The sequence below is a fragment of the Gadus chalcogrammus genome, chromosome 2, assembly GCF_026213295.1.
Source record: "Gadus chalcogrammus isolate NIFS_2021 chromosome 2, NIFS_Gcha_1.0, whole genome shotgun sequence".
In the NCBI taxonomy this organism is placed as follows: Eukaryota; Metazoa; Chordata; class Actinopteri; order Gadiformes; family Gadidae; genus Gadus; species Gadus chalcogrammus.
The window spans coordinates 1,844,293-1,857,996 of record NC_079413.1 but is presented as its reverse complement, the minus strand read 5'-3'; the positions used below and the strand labels follow the sequence as shown (position 1 = coordinate 1,857,996).

The 13,704-nt window shown below is 51.7% G+C and overlaps 1 protein-coding gene across 1 annotated transcript; it reads left to right on the top strand.

Moving 5' to 3' along the window:
* The first annotated feature begins 1,744 nt into the window (after window positions 1–1,744).
* Window positions 1,745–13,280, top strand: LOC130403861 (TBC1 domain family member 10B-like). Its single transcript, XM_056608375.1, has 10 exons — window positions 1,745–2,421; window positions 3,526–4,650; window positions 5,883–5,982; window positions 6,669–6,776; window positions 8,588–8,694; window positions 9,136–9,250; window positions 9,558–9,623; window positions 10,201–10,390; window positions 11,038–11,192; window positions 12,270–13,280. Exons 2-10 carry the CDS (start codon window positions 3,545–3,547, stop codon window positions 13,278–13,280), a joined length of 2,958 nt encoding a protein of 985 aa, XP_056464350.1. The 5' UTR covers window positions 1,745–2,421; window positions 3,526–3,544.
* Window positions 13,281–13,704: the final 424 nt, after the last annotated feature.

Below are 13,704 nucleotides of genomic sequence, written 5' to 3'. Positions count from 1 at the left end.
TATCAAACATTTCTCTGAGGTCCTGGGACCAGATATGACGCAAGGTGTCAGATATGTGGGTTATGAACCAAATGCGAGTGTTAGATAAGGGAGAGATGGAGTTTGAGGCAATTGTTAACTTCAGGGATGGTGTCTAAACAAGAAGAGCGTGGGATCATTGTCTCAAATATCTCAGACGCCCGGATCCTTCTGCCCCAGGCTTCTCAGGTGTGTACAGGCTGTCACTGCTGTCTTTGTCGCTTCTTATCTTATCTGTTTTCTTCAGTTATTCTTAGATTAAAAGCTTTATAACACTGTGTGTGTGTGTGTGTGTGTGTGTGTGTGTGTGTGTGTGTGTGTGTGTGTGTGTGTGTGTGTGTGTGTGTGTGTGTGTGCGCGTGTGTGTGTCGGCCACACGCAAAAATATGTGTGCATGTGCAAAGAGAACGGTTGTCTTCTTGCTCATGATTGGATCAACCTTGGCAGACCATGGGGTTCCTTTTTCGTTTCATTGCCCTTCTGGACTCTCTCTCTCTCTCCCTTCAGGGGCTCATGTGGTTCCAATATGAGTTCAGGTGCCAGTCCCAGAGAGACGAAGATGCCACAGAGGAAGAACCTGTTCTCTGATTCTAAATTGGATCAGGCAAAATGCCTGATGACTGCATCTATCTGGCAGGTCGCACAAAAATCCTGTGTTAATAACTGCCGTGTTTTGTCACCGTGGTTACGTCGCTTGCATTTGTGTCTCCATAGTGAGGTGATCTGTGATCTCATTATCGGTGGCTGTCACCACTGCAGTCTGAGTCATGAATGGAGAGGAACTGCTGCAACAATTGCCCTATATTTTCAAACCATGCTATTGCAGGCTTGTCACCTGTTATTGGCTAATATGGACCTCCTCTCACCTGCCGTTAAGCGTAGACGCTCAACCGTCCTCCGCTGATTGACACTGAATTGAGGGGGCGTTTCCAGGGAAGCCGACAGCTCTGCAACCCCAAAATGAACCGAAAAACCCTTACCCAAACCAAAGAAAGCCTTTTGACAGGGGAGGTGAGGAGGATTGGTTCTCCGTTCATACGCCTATTTTTCAGTGGCAATAATATCCTCGTTTGCAATATAGACATATTAGCCGCATTGACAAGCCTACTTCGACACGTCGCCGTCATATTGAAGAGGGCAAGACACAACAAATAGCCTACAATTCCTTGAAATGTTCGTTTTCATGTTCATCTTCATATTTATTATATGTATTTTATGTCATATATATATATTCTTCTTTACTCCATGGAGACCCTTGAATAAAAAACAAAATCGATTGGGAAATGTAAAAGTTATGTGCTTTTCATCCAGTGTGCAAACACGAGTTTGTTGTGCGTTATGTTCCGTGGGTTGCTACCTTTGCGATAAAACGATGAAAACATTGACACAGCAAACGCCCAATAGTGACTCCGCTGTATTTATGCTATTTCTGTCTCGACACACATGCGCATCGCTCAGAAAAAAACTGTGCAGGGTGTCTTATCAGCATCCTCTAGTGGCCGACGGTTAGAGCCTGTATTTTTGTACAAATATGCGTTCGTTAACCAAACGAACGGTGTCATCTACTGACAGAACAAGATATTGCAGTAATATTTAGTAGGATTTGTTAGGGCGCAAACTTTTTTTTATTTTATTGTTAAAGCAACACTTGTAAACATAAATACAGTGTTACAACGCACAAAGATGCGGAATAATCTCATTTAAATTGGCCAAAATGTTAAAAATGTTCTCACTATTTATCATTTCCCCCCTGCAACGAAGCGTTTCCGAACAAGAACACGAGGAGGAGGGAGACCTCTGCATAATGCGTGCGCGTGTTCGACGGCGGTGTCGTGGACGCGCACGCACTGTCAGTAGGGAAACGCTGGCGCCTGCCGTAATGTGCTCAAGCCGCTTGTCAACGCCGAGCAGAACAACTCAAACAGAAAAAAGTCCTGTTTGCTTCCAGATGAAGAACTAGAACAGTACGTAGCTTAACCGGAGGGTGAGCGGCAGGTATCTTCTCGCACACGAACACGGGTAGACAGGGCATTCGGGCTAGCTCAGGAGGCTAACAACAACAGGACGGCTAGGCTAACGTGACAGCTAGGCTAACGGTACCGTTAGGTGGAGAGCTACCGTTCACCCAAGCGTACTCCGCTAGCCACATGCTAAGCTAACGGTACCGTTAGGTTCAGAGCTAAACTAGCCACAAGCTAAGCTATAAGGCGAAGGGGCTGCCGCGGGGACATTTCGCGTGTGCAGCTCTTCGGTCTCAGAAGTCTTGACACAGCAGCACGTCTCCCCTCTGCCGTGTTTTCATCTCACCGAGGAGTTTCCGGGACCGGAATTGTGGGGGGTCGCGGACCGGAGCCCCCCGGCTGCCCAGGCGGACGGGTCCCGCTGACCCACAGAGGCTCGTCGGTGAGTAAAACGCCGACCGCAGCCGAGGTACCGGGGCCAAACAGGAGCGGCGAGGCCGTGGTCCCATCTCGGCCCGGGCCTCACCTCACCACAGGGTGTTGACCGTTCTGTGGTGGATGATGCATGATATGTCCTGTCGAATAGGGAAGTTAGGTTTATTTGTTGTAAAGGTCTGCTGGAGATGATCCGAGAGCAAAGTGCAGTGAGGTTTGTGACTGATCTGTGGCCGGCCGGTGTGGCCCAGTGGCGGTAGGCGTCCCTGACTTCTAACGTTATGTGCATGATGATGTTGAACGTTGATGTCGGACTCGTTCCTCTTTCAGAATGTCAACTCTTAATATGTGAGTGTAGCTTTATGTACAGGGACTGGTTTTAGATTGGACAACCTTTGTATTTTGCTGATGGAAGTCCAATTGCAGGCTCAATGGGCTTTGGTGTGTTTATAAAAATATTTATTATAAATGCAAGCTTTAGAACATCAGCCCACTTATAATTGCATATAATTGCACATATTGTACACATATGCATACTTTACAATTGTGTAACGCCCACATTCAATGACACAACTTTCTCTATATGCTGCCATTCATTAACTTGAACAATTTATAGTTTTTTATATCTTCATAGAGATGTTTGATGCATCGTCCCAGTGTCATCCCTGTTAAGTCAACTAAGTGGTCATCAATTAGTTGTTATTAATATATTAAGTAGCAGGAGGCAGGCTTCCTGCTCAATGACGCTGAAGTTCAGGTTGTGAATGGGGTAGTGGAATGGGGTTTTATTGTAGAGATGACCACCCAAGGCCTCAGGCAACAGAATATGAATATAACGTGCATACTGACTACAGCATCTCATGTTTTCTGTTCCATCCCAGTTTTGGATAAAGTAAATGGTCATCCCTCAGTCATATTCCTTAGTCCCTATATTATTGTGACAAGAACAATCTTTTTTTGTCATATGTTCTTTTGCAATTTTCAACACCTGCATTCTGATCCCAATTCAGACCCCTTCATTCTACAGAGACAAACAGTCTCAAAACCTATGTTGCCATGTGTTGTAACGATGTAACTCACTCTGCTCCTCCCTCCCTCGTTGTCTCTGCAGGAGAGACCAAAGTGGAACCATGGCTGAAACCTCCACCTTAACCCCGTCGCCTTCATCAGCTGTAGGCGATCCACCCGCGGCTCCGTCCACCCGTCCACCCTCCACGGCCCCGCCCGACCCCAGCGGCCCCGCCAGGGAAGAGCTCTCCACCCCCAAGTCCTTCCTCTACCACGACAAACCCCCGAGCCCCCCCACCGCTACGCCCGCTACACCTGCTGCGCCGGCCGGGGATTCAACCCCACCCGTCCCCCTGACGGAGCGCGACCTGCTCCCGGGTCCCGCCGATGGCGCTCCCGCCGTAGTAGCCATCAGCACCGGCGTTCCGATCCCCGTGGAAACCGTTGGAACCGTCTCCCAGGGCGACGGCTCGGGAGTGACGGAGGTCCCGGCGACGGCGGCCGGCCCCGCGCCGTTTGTGAAACAAGATGGCGGCGTCCCGGCCAATCCCGACTCCACGGGCGTCGCCCCGAGCAGCCCCACTGAGCATGTCGAGCCTCCGGCCGCCATCACACCGCCACAGGCGTCGCCCACCTCCCCCGATCCTAAGCCCACCCCTAACCTCTACCCCAGTGTGCACGTCGCCCAGAACCCAAACCCCTCCATCCTGGACGACGCCCAGGCTGCCCCCAAGCAAGCTCTAGTCCCCGCCCCTAACCCTAACCCAGAGACCGCCCCCCCTGCTCCAGACTCCGCCCCCAGACCCACACCAGGGGAGACCGCTGCAGCCCCCGCCCAGGAGAAGCCTGCCCAGTCGCCACCGCCGCCGGTACCCCCGAAACCAAGCCCCGGAACCTGGTCTCCAAAGCATCACGCCCCCCCGGCTACGGGATTGGCAGAGACCCCCCCGGCGACGCCCTCCCGGGCTGAGCACCCACCCTGCCCCCTCCCGGTGATCCAGGAGCCGGCCGACTTCTACCTGCCCCCCTCCACCCCCAAGGCGCGGCCCGCCCTGGACACCATGAGCTACCTGGAGTCGGCCAGCCTGATGTCGGGCACCCTGGAGTCGCTCTCCGGCCTGGGGGAGGACGGCAGCTCGGTGGGCTCCGACTCGGAGGTCAACGGCGTGACGGCGAGACGCACCGACAAATACGGCTTCCTCGGCGGGAACCAGTTCAGTGAGAGCGGGTAGGTTAGACGACCCGTAGACACGCGCGTATTTACCGGAAGACGGTCCTCATCGATTCTGTGGCCCGTTATGTGCTCGGCTGATCGCCAGAGATCGTAAGCTCAGGTTGGATGCGGTGTTTTAGGCAGGCGGTATGTTTAAAGGATGAAAGATTGCTCTCTGACACGGCTCCACGCAGGCTGCTTTCTCTTCCCGGGAGACTAAATTCGATCAGCATGTGATGACTTGATTTGATCTGCTAGATGATCCTCCACTTTGCGTCCTATCGTCCACTCAATCCGCCCGCCCCTGTATCGTGGGGGGCTCACGTGACTCGCTGAGCTCCGGGCCTAGCTCATCGGCCTGGCCGGTCACGCCCTCTCCTGCTCGCTCTCTCTGCGTCCACCCCCCTCTCTCTCCTAACGTGTCTGGCCGGCCTCAATCTGTCCTTGGTCTGAGTCAGATAGTGCTGAGGGCGCTCCGGTGAGTCAGACCGGACAGCGTGTCTCTTCCTCATACCTCTCCCGCCACACCCGTCCCCTCCACGTTTGCGGACCTTTTTCGTGAACATGCTTCCTCTTTTTCTCATGCATTGTCTCCCCCAGACGGACTAATTGGTCTCCTTCTGTTGAATAATTAAGAGGCTTATTGATTGGAGAGGGATAGCGAGGGGGCCCGCCGTGTCCGCTTAATCACAAAGTCCCTCTCAGATCAGCCGTCCTTCAGACACTCAGAGGTGGAGCGTAGTAGGAGTAGATGTAGTCAGGAGTAGTAGTAGTTAGTAGTAGAGAGGTGTAGTGGTAGGAGTGAGATGGAGTGGTGGTGATGGTGGATCGACACATGAGCCGACACCTGGCTATGATTCACCGTGCTTATACTCCAGTATTGGTGTTACAAATGGGTAACAACAGGTTAACCTTAATGAGCAAACCTTAGTGCGTGGCACGTGGTTCCATAAACATCCTTACTGTCTCTACAGCGACACTACTATTGTTTCTCTTTCTTCGGACAAATGTACTTATTGTAAGTCGCTTTGGATCAAAGCGCTGCTAAATGACCTAAATGTAAATGTCTGAACGACGTGGCATTGGAAAGATGCGTACCTTACAGCAACGTGTGGGCGACTCTGCACAAGCTGCACAATAAGTCCCACATCCTATTCCTCATGTCACTGTTACTGTGCCCTGGTTTAAAGAAGATGCCATCTCTTCCTGCTCGTGACCCACTGATGCGATCTCGCTCGATGTTTCAGAGATAAAGACATCCGGCTGGAGGTGGCCCGGCAGAGAGAGATGAAATGGCTGGAGATGTTCGGCAACTGGGACAAGTGGGTGAAGCATCGCTTCCAGAAGGTACTGTCGCCCTCGATCATCTGTCAAAGCGGCCTTGTCTCCCACCACTGATGTGGTGGTGCCCTGGTTGTTTCGGGCGGTGTGAAAATGCCTACCCATGTTCTCTGTTTTGATTGGCTAAGATGAACACAAATCTTAGCCTTAATCCTCCTGGATAAAATATGTAAATATATAATGTTTACAGATAAGCAGGTATTTATGTATTTTTTTCTGTTCAAACTAAAAGCTAATGTTTAAGATGTTGTGTACTACCAAAACTTTTGAGAGACAAAGTACACCACACCCAGCATTGAAGTCTACACGTTCAACACTGTACAGCTGCAGCTACGCTATGATGTTCTGATGCTATGCATGCTAACAGGCTATTTACCCCTGCTTGCGTTCCCGAGGTGAATGCAAAGTCGCTAAGGGACTGAAGTTCACGCAACGCAGACGCTTCGACGCAGTCGCGAACCTTTATGGTTCTGCGTCGGGTTTTAGTGAGCGGACCAATCCCAGCTTGCTGCTGCGTCGCCTCGACGGAAGGTTACAATTTTTGGGAGGCACACGTCAGGCCCTCGCGGTGGACGCATGGAGGGTCCGCAAGGAGGGTCCGCAAGGACGTAAGGGGTCCGTAACAGCCTTGCGTTGCGAGAACGTGGGACCGTAATCAGCCCTTTCTGCTGCCCCCCTGCTTGTCTCCCCAGGTGAAGATCCGCTGCAGGAAGGGCATCCCCTCGTCGCTCCGGTCCAAAGCCTGGCAGCTGCTGTCCAACAGCCAGGACCTCCTGGACGCGAACCCCGGGAAGTTTGAGGTAACGCTGTCCGCTTAGACTGGGTAGCCCCAGGCCCTTCTGCCGGCGATTTGAGTTCGCGCCTGCAGTAGGTTCTGGAGAAGAGCAATGCATTTCTTTCTGCTTCCGATCAGCCAATCACCAAGCTGGCTTTTCCCCCCTGGCGCGCTATTGGCTGGTTTAACACAATGACGACAGGGAAGCGACGGCAAGCAGCCAATCGCGTAAAGAGTCAGTTGAACTAGGCCCGTTGATCACGCCTCTTGTGCTGAAGGAAATGACGCCCGCTTCGCCAGACCAACGTCTGGCAACAGAGTACTAAAGTGAAAACGTCGAGTTGTCCTGGCAACCGGATTCTCAGTTCTGAACAACCGAACAAGAGATGGCTTTTTCCATTGCTTCCATGCATTTCTTTCAAAATGAAAATAATCAATCAATAATCAATTTCAAGAGGTGAAAATCACTACCAATCGAAACATGTCGAGGCGTTCATGTATTCCCTGGGGTATTAAAAAGGAGAAGTTTACACAACGTTAGTTTAGGTTTCTTTTTTGTATATGAAGACAATCTATTCTCAATATTACTTGCATCATTGGTAAAGCAAACTCGCAAATCAATTCGCAAAAAAAAATCTTTCCTTTCCTACAAAACGTTCGTGTGGCATAGGATTTCCCCTAGTCAATTTGGTTTGTTTAGAACCGGAAAAAACGGTTGCTATGGAAACTTGACGTCACACTTTTGCACTCTTATTAGCCAGGCTACTGCACCCACCTGTTGTAGGTCGGGGAAGGTCGGGAGACGTGCAGGGCTGTAAGCTTCTTAAACCAACGGGTTGTAAGCCTGCTTGACAACCACCCACCCCGAATGATCACGCTCAAACAGGTGGGCTTAGTGGACCCCTCGCCCCCCCCGTCTCGCCTTGTTTATATGTTTATTTATTTAATTATTTTTATTTAATTACATTTTTTATTTGAATGTGTCAATTTGTTTTTTTTTGTTAAATTAAATAGGGACAGAGCAAGTACATAAACATCAATGTAAAAATACAAGGAGGAAGCACGCTAGACTGCATCTGTATTCCCCAGGCAGTGAACCGAAACGGGAAACACTACAGTGACCGTACACAAGTAAAAAAACACGCAAAATACGTTACGCAACAAGTGAGGTAAGGAGTGAGCACAATTGAGGCCCGCCTTGTGCCATTGTTTGAGAGGGATCTTACACTGAGATATGAAGGGCACTCTTTTATTGCATGTGTACGGCTATTTCAGTGTTTACTTCCCTTTACTGACGGCATCGTTTGTCCAAATGTGGTGAAACTATGTGGCCTCTCAGTCCCCTCTATTGATGGCCCTGGGCCCAATGCCACTGTTAGCCCTGGGTTTAATAAATGAATTTAAAGGACGTAAGCGTTTTTGACATTTCTCTTCGTAAGCATTTTTGACATTTCTTTGATTCCTTAAGCTAGGTAATTAATATTCCTCCAGAATGTTACAATGATGGAATGAGTGTTTTCTTTCATTGGCCCCCTTGAAGAGTGTTATTTACATTGGTTTAGATGTCGTTACCAGTAAGTTAAACGTGCTTTTGCAACTACTGCGACTACTACTACACCGGTTGTAAGCATGCAATGTGCGACAGCACTCGTATTCTCCAATATTCCTCAGCCAAACCGCACAATTTTCTTGTAAATAAAATGTATATAATTTAAACCGAAATTGTAATCGGTTCCTGAAGTTATATGTTCTCCTCTGCCTCTAGGGAGGGTTCTTGTGTTGTTGTGCTTCCCTGCCTCTGGAGACGCTTCTTTAACGCTCCTCGTTGTGTTCCAGGAGCTGGAGAGGGAGCCGGGCGAGGCCAAGTGGCTGGACATCATAGAGAAGGACCTCCACAGACAGTTCCCCTTCCATGAGATGTTCGCTGCCCGCGGGGGTCACGGGTAAACTCCTCACACACGTATACAACACGCCTTCAACCCATTACCCCAGAGCCAGGGTAGCATTTAGCCTAGGGCTGCTCCATTAGGGGAAAAATCATAAGCACGATTATTTTGGTATCAATATTGAAATCACGATTATTCAACCGATTGTTTTTGGGTTTGAAAACATTTTGTGTTTATTCAGCATGTCTCTCCCAAAAAAAAGAAAAATAACTGAGAACTTAGAAATTTCGCCTTAAAAATAATACACAAAATGGTACAAAAAATAAATAAATCGGAGACTACGAGGGGGGGAGGGTTGTTCCGTTGGTGGACGTGAATAGAATCGATTATGTGAATTTTGAGATCGTTGGACGCTAAAATCGAAATCGCGATCAAAATTCGATGAATCGCCCAGCCCTAATTTAGCCTAATCTCGGTCTTCCCCATGGCTGTGTGCAGGCAGCAGGATCTGTACCGCATCCTGAAGGCCTACACCATCTACCGGCCCGAGGAGGGCTACTGCCAGGCCCAGGCCCCGGTGGCCGCCGTACTGCTCATGCACATGCCCGCCGAGGTAGGAGGCCGTCCGCGCCGCCCTACCGACCTCTGGGGACTGACTCAAAGTCGGCCCGTACTGATATCGACTTCCATCGACTTCAAGCAGTCGTTGGTCCTTTAATCGGATGGCTTATACGTTGTGATTGCACCTACTCTCTCATCAGATACTTTTGCTAAAAGTCATAATGTTCTAGTAGTTTGTTGTAAAAATGTGATCTTTGTATACAAGTGTGGCTCGTTTCTCATGTGTGTTCTCTTTTGAAAGGTGTTTTTTAGGAAAGTTTTTGTCTTTTCGTTAACGCCCGTGTCTCTCTGTCTGACAGCAAGCCTTCTGGTGCCTGGTCCAGATCTGCGAGCGATACCTTCCAGGCTACTACAGCGCCGGGCTGGTAAGACGCTCTGTTCTCGGCCTGTAGCCACAGATTAGATCAGTGGTTCAGGACCTTCTGGGAGCAAAGGCCTCCCAACCACATGTTCATGTGGAGTGGTTTGGCCTGGTTATGAAAAATGTGATCCACATTATTACCAGGATATCGTAGATAGATGGATGCATGAATACACACATACACATACAGGCTAGTAGCAGTTTTCCCATTGTGGTCACACACAGCAGACAGTCCAAAATGATTGCATGGATACTAACCATGTTCCTAAACGGCAAAAGTATTGAAACGGAGCAAGTACTGGCATGACACCAACCAAGCCTAAGATTTTTACTCTTGTGTACTGTACAATAAGATGTAATAAAAGTGATTCTGATTCTGATTCATTACGTGGGTCAATGAATCAACAACAAATCAAATCAAGCTAACAATAGTTAAGTCTGGATTATGTTTGAAGTTTCACAGAATTTCAAGTGGCACCTGTTCTGGCCTCGATGTGCTCTGACTCCGGCCGAGCCCCACTGGTTCACAGCTGACCCATGACCCTCTGTCGCGTCCCCCCCCCCCCCCCGCCCCCCCCCAGGAGGCCATCCAGCTGGACGGGGAGATCTTCTTCTCCCTGCTGCGCCGCACGTGTCCCATGGCCTACCGCCACCTGAAGAAGTTCAAGATCGACCCCATCCTGTACATGACGGAGTGGTTCATGTGCATCTTCTCCCGCACGCTGCCGTGGTCCTGCGTGCTGCGCGTCTGGGACATGTTCTTCTGTGAAGGTGAGGGTTTTACTCCGCGTGCACCTCGCAATCAAATCAAACTTTTTTCGTATTCCGCCTTTCGTGCAAAATTGCACTACTAAATGCTTAACAATACAATGATAATAAGGATGGATAAATTAATACATGGTTTTAGAGAATGCTGAGCTACATGTGTATGTTTTAAGGTTCCCTTTTTTAAAGGTGTTCACACACAGTGAAACCTTGTCGTTTTACTGTCGTTTCGTCACGTCAGCACAGAAAGGGAGGTTGAAAAGTTCAGTGCTAAATAAATTGGAATACGAAAGTAAAAACACAGCAGAAAATGAAGTGAACCTGTAAAAGCCGGGACCTGCCGCTCAGCTGTTTACACGCTCCAGTATTGTAAAGATCCACACTTAATTTACAGTTCACATTGAGGGCATTTTGCAAACGCTTTTATCCATGGCTCTGTGTTAAGGCTGGGCGATTAATCGGATTATGATCGCAATTTAAATTATAGTGTAAAACCATCACAAAACTAATATAAGCGAGTTTTCAATTTTTATATATTTTTCTTCATTGAATGTTTTATAGAAAGTGCAGAACAGCTGGATACATATCAGTACATTATTTTAGATGTGTGTGTGTGTGTGTGACCCCTGACCTCTGGCCCGTTGCGTCCCCAGGGGTGAAGATCGTGTTCCGCGTGGGCCTGGTGCTGCTGAAGCAGATGCTGGGCTCGGTGGACAAGCTGCGCGAGCTGCAGGGGATGTACGAGACCATGGAGCGTCTGAGGAACATCTCCCCCGACCTGCTGCGGGAGGACGTGTTGGTGCAGGAGGTGAGCGGGACGGGACGGGACGGGGGTGCTGTAGCATCACCTCGGTGCACAAGGCGGGGCTGATTATGGTCCCACGCTCGCGCAACGCAACGCCCACGCAGTCGCTTCAACGCAGTCGTGAGCGTTTATGGTTCTGCGTCGGGTTTTAGAACGAGGACCAATCCCAGCCCTTGCTGCTGCGTCGCCTCGACGGAAGGTTTTTTTGGGAGGCGCACGTCAGGCCCTCGTGGTGGACGCAAGGAGGGTCCGCGAGGACGTAAGGGGTCCGTAACCCCCCTTGGGTTCCGTGAACGTGGAACCAAGAAGAGGCCGTTAAAGTCCTAACGATGATGCGATCTCAGGCCATGAGCTTGACTGGGGGGCTCCTCGCTTCATTACTGGGGTTCCTCGGGTCATTCTGGTGTTCGTATCGTCACCTCGGTGCCCCAGACCTAAAGGTCCCATCTTATAGCACCAGGTGTGTGAGTGTGATTTGACGTTACAAGCCGTTTAGAAAACCTGTGTTTTTAGTGGCATCATAAGTGGCCGTGTCCGCCTAGACGTACGCTGGATAGATCAGTCTACCAGCCGACCCAGTGGACGGAGGCAAACGTTGCTCATATAGCCGCCATACATCTAGGTGGACGCGCTCGTTTGTGATGTCAGAAGAGGCATACTTTTCATAGCAGCCTGAAACGGTTGATCACACTCACACCTGGTGGTGTAATATAGGACCTTTTAAGGTCATAACAATCCATTCTCTGTGGCTGCAATGAGACTACGACGAGGGGAGGGTTTGTTCCGTCGGTGGACGTGAATAGACTACAGTACGTGTTGTGCTCGTTCTTGCTACTCTGTGTGCTTCTGCGCGGCAACGCCCGGGTTTCATTCTTCGAGGAGAAGCCTCGTCTTGCAGATGCACGCACACGCACACACACACACACACACACACACCCCCCAGCAGGACACATGCTGTTACTCACGGACGCACGCTTTGACTCAGCTTCCTGCGTTGTCTCGCCCCAGCGGGTTCACTTCCTCAGCCCCCCCCCTCCTCCCACCTCCTTCCTCTAACGTGTCCTCCACCCGTCTGTGCAGATCGTGGTCCTCCCGGTGACGGAGTCCCTGATCGAGCGCGAGTGCACCGTCCAGGTGAGGAAGTGGCGCGAGTCCCGGGGCGAGCTGACTCACCAGCCCGGCCGCCGGCTCAACGGCACGCGGGCCATCCACGAGCAGAAGCGCCGCGCCTCCTCCATCAGCTCCGGCGGCAGCTTCTCCTTCCTCGGAGGCGGGGGCACGCCGGCCCCCGGCCCCCTCAGGGCCTCCTCCAGCCTGCTGTCGCTCCCGGGCTTCCGGCGCTCCAAGGCGCCGTTCCACGCCCTGGTCAAGAAGGCGTCCTTCTCGGGGCCGTCGGGCGCCGACGCCATGCCGCCGATGCAACGGCCCCTCGCCGCCGCCGCCGCCAGCCCCGTCCGAGGCCCCGCCCACAAGCCGCCGCTGCCCGGGGCAGCTCCCCGGGCGGCGCCCCACGTCCAGAGCCCCCTGGTGCTCACCGTGGGGGCCCCCGCGCCGGCGCAGCAGCCTCCAAAGCAGTCGTCGCCGGTGGCCCCCCAAGAGCCGCTCGACCCTGCCGCCCAGCCCACGTCACACAACCCCCCGCAGCAGGCCGCCCTGCAGCCCCCAACCACGCTGACGCCCTCCCCCGTGGTGGAGCAGGTGACGCCCTCCATCCCCTCCCCCATGGCCCACAACGCCCCCCTGATGCCGGGGCCCCAGCAGGAGGAGGCCCCCGTGAAGGAGGGACCCCCGGTCGGCCCCGAGGAGACGACGGCGGCCGACGGCGGCGGCAAGAAGAAGAGGAGGAGCAAGGAGGACAAGAGGAAGGAGAAGGAGGACGAGAAGCAGAAGCTGAAGGAGACGAAGGAGAAGAAGGAGCGCGACAAGACGGAGAAGGAGAGGCAGAAGAAGGAGAAGGAGCGCCAGGAGAAGGAGAAGAAGAAGGAGCGGTCGGGGAAGAAGAAGATGACGGCCGCCGTCGCCGGACCCGAGCCCGCCGCCAACGCCGCCGGCGAGAGGAACGGAGGCGGGGCCCCCAAGGACTCTGCCTAGTTTCTGTTCCTCTATCCCCCCCTCCTCCCCCCATCCCCCCCCCCCCCCCACCACTACCACACCACAGAAGAAGAAGTGAAGGCCACTGGGGGAGGGGGGGGGAAAGGGAGAACAAAGGACCCTGGGACGCAGAAGGCGGGGGCTATTACCGGGGCTGATAATAATAGCAGGAGGGGGGGGGCTTCCTGCGGGGTGTGTCACTTCAAACACTTTATCTCGTACTGGTATTATGGTTTAGAAGCACCTGGAGGCCTGGGAGGGAGGGGCTTCCTCCCCCCTTCCTCCCCCCGCTACGATGAGGGACAGGTTTTTTATTGTTATGGTTGTTAATGTTATTATAATTATTATTATTATTATTGTTTCAGCTTTTCTTTTTGCACTGCGACAAACGGTCCCAGCAACAGCTCATCTCAGAAGGCCACCC